Source organism: Perissodus microlepis, chromosome 23, assembly GCF_051167445.1.
Source record: "Perissodus microlepis isolate ML-2025 ecotype Zambia chromosome 23, ASM5116744v1, whole genome shotgun sequence".
Taxonomy (NCBI): Eukaryota; Metazoa; Chordata; class Actinopteri; order Cichliformes; family Cichlidae; genus Perissodus; species Perissodus microlepis.
The window spans coordinates 7,027,394-7,048,567 of record NC_140482.1 but is presented as its reverse complement, the minus strand read 5'-3'; the positions used below and the strand labels follow the sequence as shown (position 1 = coordinate 7,048,567).

The following is a 21,174-nucleotide window of genomic DNA, read 5'->3' as shown; positions in this document are numbered from 1 at the left end:
AAGATTTGTATGTGTAAAAAGAATTTGTGTGTGTGTAAAAAAGATTTGTATGTGTAAAAAAGATTTGTGTGTGCGTAAAAAAGATTTGTGTGTGGACTTAGCCCAAAAAAAACCCTGCAAGTTACAAGTACGAATTTTGACCCTATTTTTCTTCCTTTCATCTGATTGGTCAATGTCATGTCAATCACAAATGTAACAATCCAATCAGAGAACAGATGGGTTTGGCTGTCGGAGGGGCGCTTTTTTGAACTGCAGGTCCTTGAAGGGTAATACAGTTTGAAGCTGGAGGATCTCTATATAAATATCAGATAGCAGCTAGGTCCCCTAACTTTCAGCAGCTGTTGAAAGGATAAAGTTGTGCTATATCAGTGGTTAGAAATACCATTATTACTTTAGGATTAGTTTAACACAAAGTCAGGGCTGACCCGGGACCATTGCTGTGAGTCACAGTGCGCAGCATAAAAGTCCTTTCACATCGGACGCAGGATGTGCTGCTAATGCTAACTGCTAACTAAAAGCAAAGGATCCAGAATTTGTTGCGCTGGCTGCTGGGCTCTGTGGGTTTTTGCAGCAGCTCTACCTGTACTTGATGCACCTGCTCCTTGTCTTTTCTATCTCTGACTTTATGTCCTCTACAAGAGTTTCTGTTTTTTTTGCTGGTTCTTCAAATGTTCAATAAAAACATGTATGCCAATTCATAACGAAGAAAGCTTTGTAATGAAGACTGTCATTTCCAAAACACTGCCCGCCCCCACCCCCGCGGTCCGCAGTGCTGTTGAAAAGGCTGTGGAAGTCCCTATATTAAACACGTAGACCTGTGACACAAAAATCACCAAACTCGGACGACCACAGACTGTTTTCCTTCGTGGTGATGAAGGAAAACGCTGGGTTGGCATGTAAAAGGGCATTTATTCCCTTCAAAGACCTGCAGTTCAAAAAAAGCGCCCCTCCGACAGCCAAACCCATCTGTTCTCTGATTGGATTGTTACATTTGTGATTGACATGACATTGACCAATCAGATGAAAGGAAGAAAAATAGGGTCAAAATTCGTACTTGTAACTTGCAGGGTTTTTTTTGGTCCAGGTCCACACGCAAATCTTTTTTACGCACACACAAATCTTTTTTACACATACAAATCTTTTTTACGCACACACAAATTCTTTTTACACATACAAATCTTTTTTACAAGTACAAAATATTTATGACCACATTTTGAGCCCATACTATCAGAAACAGATTGTATGTAATTGCAAACTTCACCCCATTCAATCTCAGACTGATAGACTGCCTTACAGGCAGGTTTTAGTGACAGTCCCCCCCCCCCCCCCCCCCCCCCCCTTCTAAACTTGTGAGATAATTTAACGTAATTTGTGGTTTTAAAGAGCGATAAATCGCAACATGTCACCTCCCGTGTATATGCAGCTACTTCTCGTGTTGCATTCTTTCCACCATTGGGAACACGGTAATAACAAACATGGGCTTGAGTAGAAAAAACTTTATTACTGATACACTATTCAAATAAAACTCTGAAGTCATTCACACAGCCTAAAAACAGACACTCCATTTGATAATCAGTGGCACAGAAATATAAAGACATATAAAGAAAAAAGTAAGGCAAATTCTTTACAAAAAAGAACTGTGATCCATAGATAAATATGACAGACAGACAAATTAAAAAGGCACAAGGTATATAGTATATATGTATATTTATAAAAAAGACCATGCAGGCACATCAGGATGGAATGGGGTTGTCCTCAGCGTTATTGTTAAGTGGCTTCTTGTTCTTACTAAGATCACGAGTGGTCCCAGTGTCGAAGACGAAATACTGACTGAGGTAAGCTGTAGTTTTATTGAAAACAACTGAGATGCTTCCCTTATGGCTTTAAGGAGAATTCCCTGTCATGATTCAATTTTTTAAAGACAAGAAATCTATCAAATTAAACATCAGTCTTTGGTAAAAAATAAAAATTGAGTAATTAAAGCAGTTAGCCTTAGAAATTTATACTGAGAAAAAAAAAGATCAATTGCAAATTCAACATCTGACCACCAGGGGGAAGCAGAGTACCATGAAACTGTACTTAATCCCATAATAGCAGGAGACATCAATGTAAGAGGCGAATACACAGCAAAGCCAGAGAGTAAAGAAGCCTTGCAGATTTGCTTGACATCAACCATCCGGAAGGATTGGCAGAGGAATAAAGATTGAAATTAGCACGTATTGGAAGATCAAGAGCTCGTTCTGAGTCCGAAACAAAATCAGAATCCAGTGTTGGCACCTTATCACCTTTTTTTTTTTCTTTTTTTTTTCTTTTTGGAGAGGAAGACCAGCTTCTCAGAGCATGAACGACTGTGTGTGTTTAAAATCCTGGGGCTGAGAAGAGGGACACAAAACAAGTATTAATGTTTGCTAAATAAACTGATGATTTAAATTAAAAAGCACACACACACATCAAACATCCGGTAAGTGCGAACTGCTACATTTAGGCAAAGTGAGAGGGAAAGAAGCAAACCTGAAAACAAACACTTACTTCTTGGGGTGGAGGGATGTAGTTGACATTGGACCTGGAACACAGAAACATGGTAAGAACACCTGACAGCTCTAACCTGAGTTTTATCTCGCCTGTATTAATAATGCACGTGGCAAACACAGGTAGGAAGAACAGTCAGAGCGAGCTTGTCATTAGGCAGCACTGGAACAAACTGGAGAGCAAAGTGTAAGGAAAGTGCTGCAGTTTGTCGCAGGAGGGCTTGTGTATGTGCATTTGGAGAATGACAGACCTTTTTAAATCAATCAAGATGTGCAGACTTTAATTGCTCTAACAATAATTTGTTAATTATTTAGGAGTTACCGACATTTTTATAGACTGCTGTGGTATACAGGGGTGGGATTATGAAAACCGTGGTGATGATCAGAGCTTTAAATGTGCCTGTAAGCAGATACGATTCGGAGAGAGTCGGGGTAATGCTTTTCTCATTTCCGATCTTTACACCAAGCTAACGTCTCCTGTTTGAATAAACAGCTATGAGAGTGCTATTGATCTCCTTTCAACATGACAAGCTCGATGTTAAAAAACAGCTCCCTGAATTTCTTTCTTTCACATTTACAGTCATTTTAAATAGTGCAAAAGAGGGATTTGCACATTGAAAAGTTGCAATTTAAAAAAAAAAAGAGTTAAAATATATAATACATGTATGAAAATTAATCCTGTGGAGCTTTAACAGAGTGATTATCCAAATGTCTGACAATTAAAAAAAATAAACAACTTGCATGTATGAGTTTTACTTATATTGGCTACATTGACATTTAATGCTTAAAATTCTATCGGGCAATTTACCTCACCTCGGAGATGTAGAGATCTTAAAAACTCGTGTATCAAATATGACACACTCGGTGTTACAGGATTAAGCAATCAAGGCTGAATGATGGTCAGAGCGCTGCCCTTTTGTCTGCCATGAGTTCAATGCTCAGTGAAAGTTGCAGCTTCAAAAAATCAGGTTGAAAATTAAAAAAATATATATATATATGTTTACGTTTCTTTGGGTTGTGAATGGAGATAAATTTGTGCCAATTTGAGACATCATCAAAACTGTTGAAATTTTTACTTCTTGCTTCCGTTTATGATGTTTGACCTCATTTCCTCCCCTAAATTGTTCATTACACAAACTCACTGGCAAATGAAAACCAAATTTTGTTCACAGGAAAATCAGTTTTCGACCAGAATCTGCGAACATCTGGAATCAGAGAAGACTTTAATGTAGTTTAATGTGATTTAAATGTAACAATTATGTGTTCAATCTGAAACTAAAAGCCAAATAATCTTAAAGATACACCAGAAAACTTCTGTCCGTTCACCAAATGTAACCTGTGTTTTTCCAGATGAGGGAACTTTTACTGCATACATCCAACTGTAGGTGTGTTTTCACCATTCAAAACAAAAAAGTTCACATAGTCAACTTTGACTTGTAAGTACGTTTGACATACTCATTTTCTTTAACTGTACATAATGTGGAATTGATCAGAGATGCTGTAAAACGCCGTTTATGAACACTGGAATCATTCATCGTGAACTGTTTGCATCTGCAGAGATGTGCAAAGGTCCTTTTGTTTAGCAACAGTCTTGTGTTGCAGCGGCACGCGGCGTTAAAAGTCTAAGTGATCGTGTTAGCGGAGCTGTGAACTGTTGTGTAATGCATTTGGCTTGCTGAGTGTCTGGCACATCAACCTCTATGGCTTTAATTATAGTCTTGAAATCACTTCCAAAAATAAGTCTTTTGGAAGTGATCCTCTCTAAGAAAAAACTATTTCACGGGGAAAAAAGTAAAGTTTTCCTACAACACTGTGTAGTTGGCGCTTTAAAAGCCAGCACTGTGGCTCTTACAGGTACATTTAATGACGCCGTCTGCTGAGGTCCTGTGAGGGATCCATTTCTCAAGTGAGCGACTGATAAATGGTCACTTATGGACAAATGTGCACTACCTCTCTTTCTAGTTTCACTGGAGTACTGTGGAGGGAGTAGTACACACTATTGTACTGTTTATGTGGCCCATTTTTAACCCACAAACACTGATACTCTTTAAACTCAATTAGAAACATTTAAGCAGCAGCACCGGTCCAGCTAAAGTGAAGATTTTCCATTACATTTAGTAGCACAGTGCCCCATAATCAGTGGGCTAAGTGTTATTTTAAATAAAACAAATGTGCTTTTCTCGAACAAATTCTACGCAGGACTATAAGTTAGGCTAAAAAAATCAATAACCCATAACTTAGCCAGTAAATTTAAAGTTGTAGCCAAAAAGATGTTCAGCTTTAAATGAAGACAGGAAACAAGTACCTCGGCTCTCTGTGAGCAAAAGAAATCTTCTTACCGGCACCTCTAAAGCTCAGTAATTAACACGTTATCTCGTTTGTTTAATCCCAACACAAACAGCCAAAACAACATATGGTTTTAATGGTGGGTCAGGTTCTGCGGTTCCTCCAAAGTCTCGCTGTCTGCGAAGCAGTTATGTCTGTTTATTTTATTTCCTAATGTGCCACACTCACATGTCCTCAGCTCTGTGCAGGGTTTGGCTGCTGATGTGGGCTGCACCATGACACTGGGAGATCCAAAATGACCTGCGGGGGGTCAGGGCATGGGCTTTAACAAGAAGCATGCCCTCGTGGACTTGTACTGCACACCATGCTTTGGAGTGTGAGTATTAGTGTGAAGTCATCCGTAAAGATGTGCAGCTTAACTGTTGGTTTGGAAAGCTTGAACATTTGTAACCTAAATCTGTCAACCTCCACATTTGATTTCTATTCCATGCATTTAGCTCTCTGTTAAATTTACTCCACAGGATTGTGCATTCAGATTTATACCTGGAAAGCCAAAAGATACCACAATTAACATGCACAGGCGCCCAACCAATTATGTCTCTGGAACTGCTGGTTGGACAACAATGATATTCACGCATATGCTTAACTTTAGTCAGGCATGTTGAATCATAGTGGATTCTGTCATTCTGCAACAAAACAAGCAAAGAAATGACCCTGACCAGTGTTTTATGGTCATTTGTGTGTAGTTTTTAGCAATGCCAGACCTCTAACTCTCATCTTTGGAATAATATTACTAGTAGCAGAAGTCCTAATAGTCCATCTAATATTTGAGCAATGACCTGAATTCCAACAGACGTTGGAAACCCAAATGAAAAAGTAAGAATCAAAATAGGCAGAACTAATATGTTCAAGCCCACTTTTAAATTACATAGAGAAGTAAACCAAGATGTTCAAGCTTATTTGAGCACACTTTATGAATGACATTTCATAAACCAGCAAGCATGCAGCCAATCACATGCAGCAATCCAACACCGCAGTATTAAAAAGTTCAAACTGTGTGACTACCTTTTGTTTGAGCAATGCATTTAATAGCTGGAGTTACCCAAGGCTCCAGTTTAGGCCCCTTTAAAGGCACAGTGTGCAAAACCTCACCACTAGGTGTCAGTAGACTGCAGATTACAGGCAATTAATTTCTGTTTTCTTACCCTCCTAACATTAGCTAATCTCTAATAAGCTGAGAGTAAGTAATTGTGACAATATCGGGAATAAATAAGCCTGTTTATGAAATGCCAGTCACGTTAACTCTTTCCTTCACGTTTTCACTTCTTTGGTGTGGGAGACCTCTTCTCAGATGATTAAACATAGGCATGATCATTCGTATTTAAGTCTGAAGTCGTACACATGAATTAAAATTCAAATCAAATTAAAATTTGGATTGAACTGATTTAATAACAAACTACTGCTAAAGGCAGAAAAAAGCTTGTTTTGCTAGAATGGTAGACTAACTAAAAACACAATGAATCAAAAACATAAGCAAAGCTTGCAGCATGTGAATGACCATGAGTTCTCTTCTCCATCATTAGTGGACTACACGTGGTCAGGCTCTAGCCACATACGTAAAACGCAGTTTGGTGGAACAGCAATGTCCATTTCAGCCACTGTAATTAGGATGGAGGAGAACATGGTGGCTTCCACAAACTGTGCTCTGTGCTTTCTATCAAACACTGAAACACTGACGACTGCAGCTGAGAGCAACTTGGGGTTCAGTATCATGCCCAAGGATATTTAGGATCGAACCACCAACCTTCCAATCAGTTCCTGCTTTACCTCCTTAACTCCACAAACCAAAGAATGCATATTTATGTGTACAGCTGACTGTACCTTTAAAGACCTGTACTATATCTAGTTCCTTACTACAACCGATCATTTCAAGTATTCACCATACACTGTGAAATCACTAGTGCCTCATTTGAAATAAAAGAAGTAAACTGTTTCCTTCTTCTTTAGCTAATATTCTCCAACAAGATCTTAAGTGAGCAACTAAACGTGACCGCAGCTAAACAAGCCGGACGCTTTTTAGTATCCTAAAAAAAAGCCAGAACAGTCCGAACTGTGCTTCATTCAACCAACATTCATCCACGACGACTGAAAACACATCCGCTGTCAGTCCTCAGCATGAAATAACATTCATCCATCTAACCAGGTGCCCGAGGGACCATTTTTCTCTTAGATGCCACAATCTAGATCTGCATCGCCGCTCAGTAAATTTGTACCCACTATCGGTGCGTCAGAAATCATGTCGCATTGTCTTTGATTCTTTGTGAAGAAGCCTGTTCTATAAATAGGAAGTTGACACTGACAACTCCAGTTAGCTCAGCAGGATAAGCATCAGACTTTAACCCAGACAAAGAGCTTTCGCATCAGCTTTAAGGAGAGCTCAATGCTGACTCCCCATCAAACTCCAAGCAGTAACAAGCCAGTAATCAAATAACATAAAGTCAGGTGAGTCAGACCTGGGATACGAGGCTATGCATTTATGTCTCTGTGTCTTCTGGAACCTCTTTACACCCACTCTGGTGTGTTTGGAGGGCAGTGTCTGTAAGATGGGTGTAAGCGCCTTCAGCTATGCCACACTCTCATTCTTCAATATCCAAATAATCCTTTTCAAATTACCCGTCCAATCAGTTTAATTGCCTATAATTCCTTCTACTGCCAATATTTTCCTTCTTGCTGATTAACAGCCTGTAATTATTCCATAATTATGTTGCACTGATTGTTTCCCCCACAGCCCTGTTTTGAGGAGGGAGGAGGCGGGTGGAGTGGTCATCTGTCTGGCTGTATTTTGACATGAATTCAACATTAGTACATCTGCCTGGAAGTGGAAATCAATTCTAAAAAAAAAAAAAATCAATCAAAATAATAGCAAAAAAACTTTTTCCCAGGGTTTTGCATCTGTTGCCGCCAATCAAATGACCCAGTGAGTTGAAAAGCAGGCACTGCTGCATCTCAAATGAAAACACACACACACACAGCCACAGCTGTCACTCCATACAGTCCTGACTCAGCACACAGATGCAGACAGGCCGGCTAAGTGCAACAACAATCCACCCCTCCCCACCGCCTCCCCTCGACTTCAGCGTGTAAGATATTAGCTTGTGTTTGTTCACATCAATGTTAATTTAATCACAAAGCTCTTACCTTCCTCTGTGTCCTGCTGATGAATGAGCCGGGACCGTGGAAGAGAAAACAGAGTCAATGTCATTCTTTTTTTGGCGGGAATTGAAAACAGTTTCTATATTAATTGGTGCACTGTGGAGTGGTTATCGGACTGCCAAGACAGCCACACAAACTCACGGCTGAAGAAGCCGTTCCTCTGTAACAGGAAACCGCCGCATCCACAGATGAGCACGGCCAGGAAGACCCCCAACACTGTTGCCACTATCGCTGTGATGTTGACGTCCTCTGGAAGTGTGAATGAAGACTGAATTATGAGCTGTTTACTCGCTAATTTATTGAAGCAGCGAGACACAAGATAAATCAGGAAGCAGCAAATAAAGAAAAATAATCTCCTAAAGTGGGAAGCTGTACTGCAGCGTTCCTATAATTTAATAAAGTCCACTTAATATGCTTTTCTTTTTGTCATATATATACAGTTACAATGATGAATGCTCCTCTTAAACATAACCAAATGTATAATTAATGCCTGTGAGCCACAAGCTCAGGTCACAGACTGCTGTAAATGCTCTGTTTTAGACAGGCTTCTCCCCTCGTGGCTCTGTGTGATGTCACTGAGAGCGGCAACCCCTAATATGGCCATCTGTGATTGCAAAAGCTCCACCCACCTGCTGTTAAAACATTAATGAGCCAATGGGAAACAAGTGGGAGGAGCTAGTTTCAGACAGATGGACTGCACCAGGCTCAGTGTAAAATAAACTACGTTTTAAAATCAAGCACAGCTGCTCCAGCACAGTCCAAGAATAAAAAAATATGGAGCTGAAAATGAGCATAACAGGTCTACTTTAAGTGCTTAAATGGTAGTGTGCATTAACGTAGAGCACATTACATGATTTATTAACAAGCCTAGCACTTATTTTCATCAACAGCATCATTTGAAATTTTGTAATTTGGCCCACACTGGCCACAGGATCTCTTCAAACTGTAGGCTAGGCTATAAATGTGTCCAGACTTTAGAAGCAGGGTGGAATGAACTTAGTGGGCTTTTCCTCTCCACTGCATCCTTGATTTTGTCTGGTGCTGAAAGGTGTGGGGGATGAGGCGGGATTTAGTGTGGAAACGCACACACACACACCTATCGTCATATGCTTGGCCTCGCACATCTTGGGTAGTCCCACTCCGTTGGACGCCAGGCAACTGTATCGGCCAGTGTCCTCTTTGGCTACAGATTTAAACTCCTGTGGAAGAGAAAAACCAACCAACAAACCTCTATTATTAAAAAGAGCACGCTTTAAAGTGAAGTGTCTTCTGTCCTGACGTGTCCCTGAGGAAGAATCAGGAATGCTACCTTGTATCAAACCGAAGAGCAACTCAGCAGAAGCATCTTTATGCTTACACGATACTACAGTGTGCAACATTTCCCTGGTTTTCTTTATCTGCATGCACACACACTTATTTGTCTCACCAGAACTCCTGTGCGCGAGTTGATTAGATAGGTTGCGTTGGCATGACGGGGCGGGTTCATTGGCTGGTTGTCCTTGTACCAGGAGTAAGTGGCAGGTGGGATGCTGTGCTGGTCCCTGCAGCTCAGCTGTACCACTGAGCCAGTCACTGCTGAGCTGGGGATTTCACAGAGTGGGGTTTGAGGCGGCACTAAAAGAACGGGCAGAAAAATCACACCAATGTAAGCAAAAAAACATTCCCATCTTTAAAATAGTTTGAATGTTCTTATTACAACAGATTCTCATCTCAGTCAGTGGTACCTAGGACTTTAAGCGTTACATTGGTCTCGCCCAGGCTGACAGAGTCTTTAGGAGCACTGATCTCACAGCGGTACTCTCCAGCATCCTCCTGGGTCACTTTTTTCAGCGTCACTGTCGCTCCTTCAATGGTCGCCCGCCCCTCAAAGGGACCTGAGAGAAAGAATAGAAGGTCAGAAGTGGAAATGTCTTCCATGGCTGTGGGCTACAGCCACTGCATGTTATAATCTACGGACTGCAATACTGCCACCCAAAATTTAATAACCAGTAGCAATTGAACAATTGCAGCATGAGTAAAATAATCTACAATTAAATGTTTTCTTTTTTTTTTAACCACTGCTATAATTTGGAGACATTTTGAGTCGCTGTAAACCCAACACTGAGGATTTCTTATACTGTCATGCAGCTACTGGATGTGACACACATGCACTGAACCCTGGACTTTTGTAGACATTACCCAATGGAGGTGTATGTGAAAACGCAAATGTCCAAGTCTGATCAGACAGCCACGGAGTGCATGTTTGTGTGTGGGTAATAATCTGGTACAGCTATTGAGTGGCTGTCCTGTGTCCAGCCTGTTGTACGCTCTACTTCATCGTCAGGGGTTTGTGTGTATCACTGGTAAAGGTGGGCGGATCGATCTAAAAATTGATACGGATACTACCGATATTTTGGTTGGATGGTCTTAGAGCAGGGGTGTCTGACTCCAGCCCTCAAGGGCCGGTGTCCTGCAGGTTTTAGATGTGTCCTTGACCCAACACAGCTGATTTAAATGGCTAAATGACCTCCTCAACATGTCTTAAAGTTCTCCAGAGGCCTGGTAATGAACTAATGATTTGCTTCAGGTGTATTGACCCAGGGTGAGATCTAAAACCTGCAGGACACCGGCCCTCGAGGCCTGGAGTTGAACACCTCTGTCTTAGAGACATGCTAGCATGATCAGATTGATGCTTTGTTTTTATCTGCTAGGTTCAGTATGTTAAATTTATATATGTATATTTTTTTATGAAAGACAATGTACCTCATACGAAGTGGACCCAAAGTGCTTTAGAGACAGACACGGTTATACTTCCGGTCTCCCAAAAAAAAAAAGTTTCAAATACATGAAAAGCTGAAATTAGCTGGAAAGTAAAAATCACAATGATTTACTAGTTATTTAAATTTACTGTAAAAAATAACATTAAAATGTATTAAAATAATTTGCAAATTGATGAGGATTCATCTCATAAATGATCAAACACTGCTATTCCCTACATAAGCTGCTTTCAAGCATTGGTATCTGTAACACTGGTCCTATATTTACTTGGTATTCGCACTGCACTAATAAATGGCTTTAGTTACAGGGATTTCATCAGGTTAGGTTTTTAGCCAAGACAAGAAATCATTCTGTATTCACTATGAAACTTACATAAATCAACTTTTAAGAATTTAGAAAACTATTATGCATTTTCTCCAATGATGTAGCGCTGTGCAAGTGTTGGATAACCCTTCATTTCTTTACATTTCCTTCCATGGAGCCACACTTTCTTGTAAGCCTTTAAAGTTGTCTTTCAAAGTTTTTATTTGGCTGCTTTTTCACTCATTTTCAGTCCAGTGCTTGTACCTGACCATTCTCAGAAGAAGGATTTTTGTGTGTGTGTGTGTGTGTGTGTGTGTGCGCGCGTGTGTGTGTGTTAACCCACTTAACGCCGACTTATTCAAGAGTGAAAAAAGCACCTAACTTGAGAGATGAACCAGTGTTGTGTCTACACATAACAAACAACTTAGCAATTTTAAATTGTATCTTTGGGCGCTTTGTTACTAGCAGCCTCATTTGTTCCCATTTCTTTAGTTTAATCTATGAAAAATTCTATTTGATTCGATATTTGGTTTAAATCATTGTCAGTATATACAGAGGAGGTCAGGGGAAAGGTACGACAGTGTCTACAGCCATCTGGTTTGTGGCTGCATGTCAGCCAGTGGTGCTCGGGATCTTGCAAAAATTGATTGAATTATGAATGGAGGAAAGCACCATCAGTTTTTGATTCATGATGCAATACCATCTGGAAAGCATCTTATTGGCAACAGCTTCATTTTTCAGCATGACAGTTATCCCAAACACACGTCAATGCAGTAAAAGCATATCTGGATAGAAAAACACACAATGGAGCACTATGAGTCCCTAGAGCTCAGACCACAACATTACTGAAGCAGTGTGGAAGCATGTTGACAGAGAACAGAACAAAGGGGAGAAACATCCAAAGAAGAGCTTTGGATGTCCTTCAAGAAGCCTGGAGAATAATTCCTGAAGACTACTTAAAGACATGACAAGAAAGCTGCCAAAGAGTGTGATGGAGAATAAAGGTGGCCATACCAAATATTGACCAAATATTAGCTTGTTGTCTTCCTAAGAAACTGGTTCCCAACAACCTTTTTGTGACCTTTGGTGTTCAAATGTATCCAGTATTTATTTTAATATTATTCATACATACCTTTTAGCTACTACACCTAAACATTACCAGTGGTTAGCTAAACATTCCAACTGTTTATCCATACTTTAAGTTACTAGCTTAACAGTTAATCAATACGGTTAGCCAACATTTTAAAAGCTAGGAATACGTTTTAGCTAGCCACTGTTTTACGTGTTTATCTATTATGTTAAGCTAATTTGTTTATTAGTAATATTAGATAATACTTTCATATAATAGCCATACTTTCAGTAATCTATTTGAACTTCCTCTTGATTTTTGGACCATTATATATATATATATATATTAATCCTTCCTTGGTTCTTTTTGGTGTTTCCCCCCACAATTTGTTAACTTTACCACCACTTGGTTGTTCAATTGTAACAGTTAAACTGACATTTCCACATATATGTCCCAGCTACATCAAGTACTCCTGGTTGGGGAATCCCCTCTACCTAAGGGGCTGGGGAATTTTTCTTAAAACAGTAAACTATAACATGATATCTCAGCTGAAATTAAAATAATAAATTTTACAATCTGCAGTCGTGCAGTTTACATAACTCCATATCAAAAAGCTGTTATCTCAGAGAGATAACAGCTTGAAAGGACGACTTCCATGGCAAGGCTTGTCATGAATTCACAAGATATAGCAGCAATTTCTAAGAAGCAGCCTCACATTATGAACACAGTAACTATTCATAGCACCTTTAAAACTAACTTCAGCCGTAAAGCAGCCAATGAAGAGGCAGCGATGGGTCAAAGGCATTTCAAAGCCTTGACATATTTGAGAAAACTGTCAGGCTAACTGCACCGCCTTTAAAAATGACTGGCCCGGGTGAAAGCTGCTGCGATTCATTATTTATTTCACCCATTAAATTCAAATCCTAAAACATAAAGATGAGAGATCAAGGACAAGAGACACATAGACTGTGAAATATCTCACCCGTACCCAAGTGTTTTGTTTTTTTGTGGGGGGTTTTTGTGTGGCACACCCTATCCAGCTGGTACTGCAAGCTGATTACAACAAATGTCCTGTTTGTTCACCGAGAAGATGGAGAGCGACGGGATGCTTTCTCACCTCGAAACTTTCCACCAAAGAACACAAAGGAGACGTCTTTCCCCTTCTTCTTCCATTCGATGCGCGGTTGCTGGTCTTTTTCTGTATAGAATATGCAGGACAGCACTGCATCTAAAGAGGGAGTGTGACCAATGAGATATTTATTCCACAGCAGCAAAGGATCAGTGGCATTTTTAACTGCTTGGTCTATTTATAGCCTTATGATTTATTTTGACAGAGAGAATCAGATAGAAGCTTGGTTAGAAAAAACAAACCAAAAAAGACCAAAACGTGGAAGCGGCAAACAGGAGGGCTGCTTTATTTATTTATTTTCCCGCCTCACCTTTGTGCTCCTCTACCTCCACTTTATGTCTGTTGGTCGTCACTGTGACAGGAACGGAGGGGGAACCTGGTGAAAGAGGAGGAGAGGGGAGTGAGAGTGGGAGATAAAACGAGAGGTGAGAGCAGTTCAGAATGCAATATCACTCATCATCCATTAGGGGGCAAGGTGAATTGGGTAAAGTGCTCCACATTGCCCGCTAACTGCAAGAGGAGAATACTTAATGGCCGTCTCTGGTGTCTCGCTCCACTGTCTGAGGTAAAGACGTCAGTCGTCTTTCTCCAGGATATCTGGAGTTAAGGACGGGATTACTCCCTCTGTCGATTTAATCCCGCGGAGTTAAGGAGCAGCCTGCTGTATGTTTAGATAGAAAGAGTCACCAGTCATTACATTGGGGAGGGGGGGAGGCTGGGTCAGATTAACCTGATGTATGGTAGGCATTAGCTTCTACCTATGTTTGGGTTTCCCTGATATCTGTGTGTCATTGACACAGGAAGAGGAAGCAGCTGCGTTTCCTGCGTGCTGATTGGTTTAAGGGGGGGGATTACTGTCTGGTCGTCCTATTAGAGGTTAAGGATGGGTGAAGGACGTACGATGGAGAAGCAGGTCGGAATCGTGAAGGCAGGAACAGGAAAAGCACTAAAACACACAGAGAGTCTAACTTCAGCCTGAAAAAGGTTTTCAGACTGAAGGCTGCACAGCTGGGAAATTACAGAATAAATGTTGAATGGGCCTCTGGGGTACTGGGGAACATTATGGTCTTCAAAACTTCTAAAAAACTCAATTGGCTAAAAGAGGATTTCTTCTTCATACGTTCTTGAAAACTCATTAACTTCCCTCGCCCTTGCAAGCACGCACACAGACACACACACACTTTCCTGCCATTGTTCCTGGAAACAGCACAACTCAAATCTCATGGTTGTAACTTTAAACATAAGTGTGACAACATATATTGTCACATCTCCACTTTCCTGTGTAGGGCCCATTGTCACCAGATTACAGTGAGTAAGAGAAGGTTTCCCTGTGGCAGGAGGGGTGAGGTGGAAGGATGCCGGCCAAGCTGAGACAAAAGACAGGAAGTGTGAACTACAACATGGAGATGGCCAGTCAAACTGACTGTTCAGCTCTATGCGCTCTAAAGGTCTCTCACACAAATTTGCACAATGGCTGCTATTTTTATAAGTAACTTTTTTACATAAGCACCACCCTAATGTCATTTTCCAAATGCAGCATCAAGCACACTCAAGGTTTTTTCTTTTTGTTTTAAAGCTTTCCGTGACGTTTGCATAGTTTACACCAGCTTCAGTTGGTCAAACTTTGACCTAAGTGAATTAAAAGTGCACGCTCTCCCTCCACACGCTCCTCCTCGCTCGCCTTCACATTGCTGTGCGTTGACTTGCAGCAGTGTAACAGGATTATCATCGTAGCTTTGGCTCGCATATCGCGACGCCCTCAGAGGAGCCATTGTCTCACTTGAGGGTGAACAAGACGAGGGAGGGAGATACAATGAGATTAAAAAAGGGACAAGAATGAACGATCAAGGAGAGATGAGCGGCCCTAAGAATAGAATACAAATGGAGTGGAGGAGAGTGAGGCAACCGGGGGGAGGTCGGTTAGGGCGGGGGGGGGGACAAGAGACCCGCAGAAGCATGAATAAAAGAGAGAGTGGGATTGAAGGCGAAGGAGATCCTTTCAGACAGTAGGACTGTGAGAGGAAGAAGCTCTTGTCACATAGTGTGAGACCAGGCCTGCCGCCACCTTGAAGGGTGTCTCTTTGAGAAAGAAGAAATGTAACAGGGCTGACAACGTGCCCACACTGAGTGCGCTTTTGTGTGCATGACACATACACATAAAAGTGCACACTTAAAGAAATGAGCAGAGAGGCTCTGCAAGTGAGGTCCCGCTGCCTCTGTCATGCTTTTCTGTGCTCTGCTGCTACGAACGCTGTCAGCTCCACTGTCCTCAATTAACTACAAAGGCGTCGAGGCAGACAATGAACACATGGCCCGTTCGGATCATTTCAAAACTGCGTGGTGGATAATGTTAACATGGTGTAGCTTTTACAGTCTGCTGTGTAAGTCGAGTAAATAACAAATGTTATTCAAGCTCACAGACGACTGCCAGCAAGCAAAAGTTGACCCACTGACCCCTGGATGCCACTTTGATGTTGTGTCATCTGTTGCTGCTCATGTGGGTGAATTTAAAGCAGACCTATTGTGTTTTTTCCTTATACATACATACATACATACATACATACACACACACACACACACATATATGTATATATATATATATATATATATATATATATATATACATATATACACACATATTCTGTTTAGACAATCAGGAGAAAAAAAGCTGTCTTAAGGTAGCGACGTCTTAAAGGTACAGTTATTTTTTTTTACATTTATTTAATATCAAACTGATGCATTCTCATAAACTTTTAAGTTAATCAATTAATCAAACACACAGGAGCCATCTTGCCTCGCCATCTTGAATACAGTGGGTAAAATGGACATCGCCAACAAGAGCAGGCTAAACAACAACAACAGCTGTCTTTAAGCTAATATTATACCAGCCAATGTTAGGCTCAAGTTTCTAAAACTCACACTTTCCCCCTGCGAAACTGTTTGATTTCATTGCTACAGTGTGTGAGACTTTATTTTCTAAGTGTCAGAGTCAGACAGTGTTAGATCCAGTTCAAAGAAAGTTTCGCTAACAGCAGCTAACAATAGCTAACAGCGGCAAAAACAGCAGCGTTTACTGACAGAAAAGTTCAGGATATCCTCAACAATTCACCTCGGTATCACTGTCATCGGACAGAAGTGAGCTTTCTTGGCTCACGGACTCGTATTGAACTTGTTTCAAAGTTTTGCAGACTCGTCATAATAAATAGATGTGGACATCTGGAGGTAAACAATGGACTGACAGTTTACGCTCACTACAGATGAATGGCCGCCAGAGTTGTTTGTCCTGCAGTGGCCACCAAAGCTAGGATTATGCAGATGAGTCGGGAAAGGTACGAAAACAGAAATGACCCTGCAATCTGCAATCTAGTGACATCTAGTGGTGAGATTTTTAACATTCTACCTTTAATCGGAGAAAAGCTCAATCTCAGCTAGTATTTGGGCTTCCAATATGTTTTATGTGGGGGTTTTCTTGTAGCTAGAAATGACCAGGTTTGCAGCAGTGTATGGAGTCATCTGCCAACATTAGCAAACCTGCACGAAAACCATATTATTTATCATACAATTCAATTAAATATTCTAAAAGGCAACAACAGCACCAACACGGTGGAGTGGTCCAGTTCCTTAAAATATAAAGCCCCATGAGGTGACTGCTCTTCTGAAGTAGTGCTGTATGAATAAAACTGAATAGAGCTGAACTTTAATAAGCAGAGGTGAGGTCTAGCTGGCCTGTCAGCTACAGCTGCCTGTTTTGGGATGTTGGTCAACGTACCATTGTCCTACTTCCAGCAGAATGTAGAAAACAAAATACACAAAAAACCCGTCCCGAGAGCTGTTTTGATGAGGGAGCGTCTGATTAATCTGATCAGCCTCTGAACCCTGCGGTAAGTACTGCCAAGTTTTATTTAACACTTTATTTTTTAATTTAAATGTTTTGTGGGAGTTTTTAATTATTCGTCTGTTATATACACAATAGATATATGGGACAGACTTTTACTCATCTAGACGTCATCTTAATTTTTCAGCCTTGCTGTTTATGCTACAGCAAGCCTAAATAAGGATCATCTTGAATTGTGATCCATGCAGAGCCAGTGGAGTAGAGTCCAAGAATAAAAGTTAAAGAGCTGGGACTTAATTAGGACTGCTTTAAACAATGACTGGCATTTGCATCCAAATGGACAGCGTAATCTTATAAGACATACAAAACATCTCCAAATTGTTCCGTTAGTCACCGGAGGTTGTCAGAGCGCACCGCATGTTTTCATTTGGCTGATTTTTACACCGCCTTTCCTGACCGAGTCCCAAAGAGATTTGTATCTCCTTCCAGGATTGATTTTGATTGTTAGGCAAATATGTAAACCACCACACTGAATCCTGGACGAATCTGGGATCTTAGCCAAAAACTGGAACATCCATAGAAGCTAATGCACGGAGCCCTGATAGATGAGTACAAAACCACCATCAGACAGAGCAGACTGATTTGGGTTAACATCATTTCCAGTTAGCAGGACTATTACCGGCACCGAGTGCTGAGTATCCTAACTACAGACTAACTACACAGTACATAAGTATGGACCACTAGGGGTTGAAAATCAACTCTGTTTTACACTTTTCCACCAATCCAGGTGGACTTCAACTACTTTGGTCAAGTGAACAGCAAAATAGCCTAGTGAGGGGCTACAGTGTTGCACTAGATTTGCCAGATGAAAAAGATTATTATAATAAGTACCACAGCAGCAGGTCTCTGGTGATTCTCCAATATAGCATCGGATTTGGCCACAGCGGTAATTAAAATGCTGCTTCTGTGGGCCTGTGGTGGTTCTGAAGCACGGGAAAGACTAACAATAGCACCAACACAGGAAGGAAAAAAACTAAAACACACACAGACACACACACGGATGTCGTGCATGGCATTAACATCAATCAAACAGTGCTACTGCTTAAACTCACAGGAGGGACAGCCACCCTCTTCCCTGAGCAAAAAACAGAAGGATGGCACGCTCACTCCTTGGCACTCAGCTTTACTCTCATTACGCGGTCCGTTCTGAGTATTACAGAGACTGAGGCGGGTGTTGCCAGGGCTGTGCCGAGGTCAAAAGCATGGCGCAGTAATAATTAAGGCACTTATTCAAATTAACAGAGAACAAATGAAAGAGGGAGGGAGATGGACCCATAGGAAATATCCTGTCTGCCTGCGTGATGTAGATAGCATGAACGTGGAGGGCAAACACGTTTCAAGGCTGTGGAGGGGGGGTGCTCAGGAAAACAGGATGACGACTGACTGTGCGGGCGTATGTGTGTGTGTGTTCTCCATTTGAACAAAGCCAGTCTGTGTATGACTGTAAGACTGTGAGCAACAGCTGTCTCAGACAGACACAGCATGAGAGAGTGTGTGTGAGAGGGAGAGGTTGATATGAGGGAGTTGATGTGTGGATATATGTGTGCATGTGTGCGAGAGGGTGAGGTTGGAGATATTACTTAAACTGTGTGTGTGTGTGTGTGTGTGTGTGTGTGTGTGTGTGTGTGTGTGTGTGTGTGTGTGTGAGTGAGGTGATATAGAAGCTTCAGGATCACTTGCCAGAGACCCACCCAAAACATTTCCTCTTCTACTTCTTCTCTCCCCCCCCCCCCCCCCCCCCTTTTAAACAATGCAATGTACAAGTAGCAGTGGAGCTGGGGGGGGTCTCAATGGTGCTCTTCTCACCTGCTGACATCCATCAATTGAGCCACATGACGAGTGATTTCTATCACAGCGGGACTGAAAACACACAGCTCTGTGAACTCTGACCCGGAGTCCTGACAGGTGGCGAAATGTGAGTAAAATGTGCGTGACTCACTCTCACTGTCTCATCACATCCATCTCACGCTCAAGCCCCAAACAGCACTCTTCCTTCCTGCGTCTCCGTGCAGGATGATCAGCCCTCTTTAGATGTTTTCTTGTTATTTGCGCCTTAAAATACATTTAAAATTTTTGTGTTTTGTGTTTCCAATTTCCTGATTTCTTCCCGCCCACCGCCCCTGAACAAACAAACAAACTCCGTGTCACGGTGAAAACCAGCTTGAAGTTTCTGGTAGAAATCCAAACGCTGACCTCACGCGGAGATCTGTGGCTTATTCTGCCAAAAATGGGTACCCACCCGCCACCAACATAACACCCACACCCTTAAGTGGCACCAGGCCAATACAACTTTGGGGCCAGCTTGTAGGAACCCAGCCTGGCTGCACCGTCACCACGGCCCACTCTCTCAGAGGGGGTTCAACTAAACCGCGGCGGGGGGAGTTGCAAATGAACAATTACGTGAATCCAAAAAAGAAAAAAACATGAAATGAAAAATTCCTCCATATATTCATCTTCCAAATCATGTTTATAGAAAGCAGACCAAAGCTGTACTATGACTTCAGTGAAAATCCGTAGAATAATTTCCCCACAATATAAACATCTAGGCTTTCAAGCACCTTTTAAAGAATCGGTTCTTAATGATTCGTAATGGTTTCGCCCTCGTCTAGAAAAGTAAATAAAAGGGAACACTGTAAGAGCAACTTCTTCGAATGAACACTTTCCATTTTCCACTTACATTGCATCAGTAAAATCACAACAGGAAGATACAGGGACGTCCCCATCATTATCGTCCCCAACTCTGCCTGGAGTCTCGTCTTCGGAGGAAGGAGCGAGGAGGCAGATCCCGAGCCTCGGCTTTGTTGTTCACTTGTTCGCAACTCCCAGATAATTCATCCGGCATCCAGGGAATAAACTGATCTCCCGGGAGGGTGTGTGAGCGCGCGTGTGCGTGTGTGTCAAGCAACCGGACCGACCCGGCGCTCAGCTCCTGGCACGAGAAACAGACGAGCGTGAAGTCGCAACTTCTGCACGGAGCAGTCAGCGAGATCGACGTCCCGGCTGAAAAGTGCGGTGAGCAATGGCGAGCAGCCTCTGTCACTGTCAGAGAGACGCGAATGGATGCTCTCTGTTCTCGCTGGGCGGCTGGTTGAGATTGAGGTGGAGGGAGAAAGGGAGGGAGGGCGGAGTGAGCTCTGATGAGCAGAGCGGCGGAGCGCCGAGAGCGCAGCGCCGTGTCCAAGACGCGCACTGCACTGCCAAGTGGCCACATAGCGGTGGTGTGGCAGCAAAGGTGTGGCCGCCTTAATACCGAACCCCGAGGGAGACCCGCGAGTTATGCTGAACTTTGAGGCCCACTCCACGTAGAAACACACACATATTACAGTTTCTTCCTTCAATGTTGGAGACAAGTTTGTTAGAAACAGTCAGAATCAATATGGAGTATTTAAACAGTTTTGATGTTACCAGGTTGCTCAAAAATCTCTTTGGTTTCAGTAATCATGAAACAGGTGATCTGTCGGAGCAGAGGACACACACTGAGATGCAACACTACGAATTAGGAGTTAATAGAAGAACTGTAAAGGTCTGAAATCGTTTGCGTTATCAAAGGAGGGGTGCCAAACATAAGGCCCGGGGCGCAGAATAGGCCCAGCAAAGACTCCAATTTGGCCCACCTGATGAACATTGTGTGTAGATTTTGAACTTTAAATGGTATTTTACAGCTAGCTTTTCTTAATGATAATCACCATACTACGCCAAAGCAATTAAGTCATGGATAAACAGAAAAATGACAGAAAAGAACAGCAATGTCTGATTTTTTGTTGTTGTTTTTTTACAGTATGTCCACAGTACAAAAACAAACCCAAATATTTTCTGTAAATTAATTAAAACTAATTTGGGTTTAAAGAGCAGAAAGTTGGCGTCATTAAAACTGTGCCGGGCACCTTCAAGGTTCAAAAACAGTAAATGTATTTCAGCTTTTCCATCATAACAGAAAACAAGTTGTTGGGCAAAGAATTTTCTTTCAAGTTACTCATTCGTCAACTCTGAAAAT

At 41.7% G+C, this 21,174-nt stretch overlaps 1 protein-coding gene across 3 annotated transcripts; it reads right to left on the bottom strand.

Moving 5' to 3' along the window:
- Positions 1-1,481: 1,481 nt before the first annotated feature.
- Positions 1,482-20,343, bottom strand: jam2a (junctional adhesion molecule 2a). 3 transcript variants are annotated; one of them, XM_084921793.1, is made up of 11 exons: positions 19,858-20,343; positions 13,596-13,661; positions 13,274-13,384; positions 9,752-9,901; positions 9,454-9,641; positions 9,124-9,226; positions 8,169-8,276; positions 8,013-8,028; positions 5,043-5,114; positions 2,530-2,563; positions 1,482-2,372 (listed from the first exon to the last, which is right to left on the bottom strand). In XM_084921793.1, exons 1-11 carry the CDS (start codon positions 19,904-19,906, stop codon positions 2,334-2,336), a joined length of 936 nt encoding a protein of 311 aa, XP_084777919.1. In that variant the 5' UTR covers positions 19,907-20,343; the 3' UTR covers positions 1,482-2,333. The 3 variants fall into 3 exon arrangements, with proteins under 3 accessions (XP_084777919.1, XP_084777918.1, XP_084777917.1); XM_084921792.1 differs by lacking the exon at positions 5,043-5,114 and having other exon boundaries at positions 8,013-8,025; positions 19,858-20,340; XM_084921791.1 differs by lacking the exon at positions 5,043-5,114 and having other exon boundaries at positions 19,858-20,339.
- Between the last annotated feature and the right edge of the window lie 831 nt (positions 20,344-21,174).

Coding starts and splice junctions, on each gene's coding strand:
- jam2a (XM_084921793.1), bottom strand. CDS start 19,906: ATGATGGGGACGTCCCTGTATCTTCCTGTTGTGATTTTACTGATGCAA. Junction 13,662..19,857: donor TGTGATTTTACTGATGCAAT/GTAAGTGGAAAA, acceptor CTCTTTCACCAG/GTTCCCCCTCCGTTCCTGTC. Junction 8,277..9,123: donor GGCCAAGCATATGACGATAG/GTGTGTGTGTGT, acceptor TCACACTTCCAG/AGGACGTCAACATCACAGCG.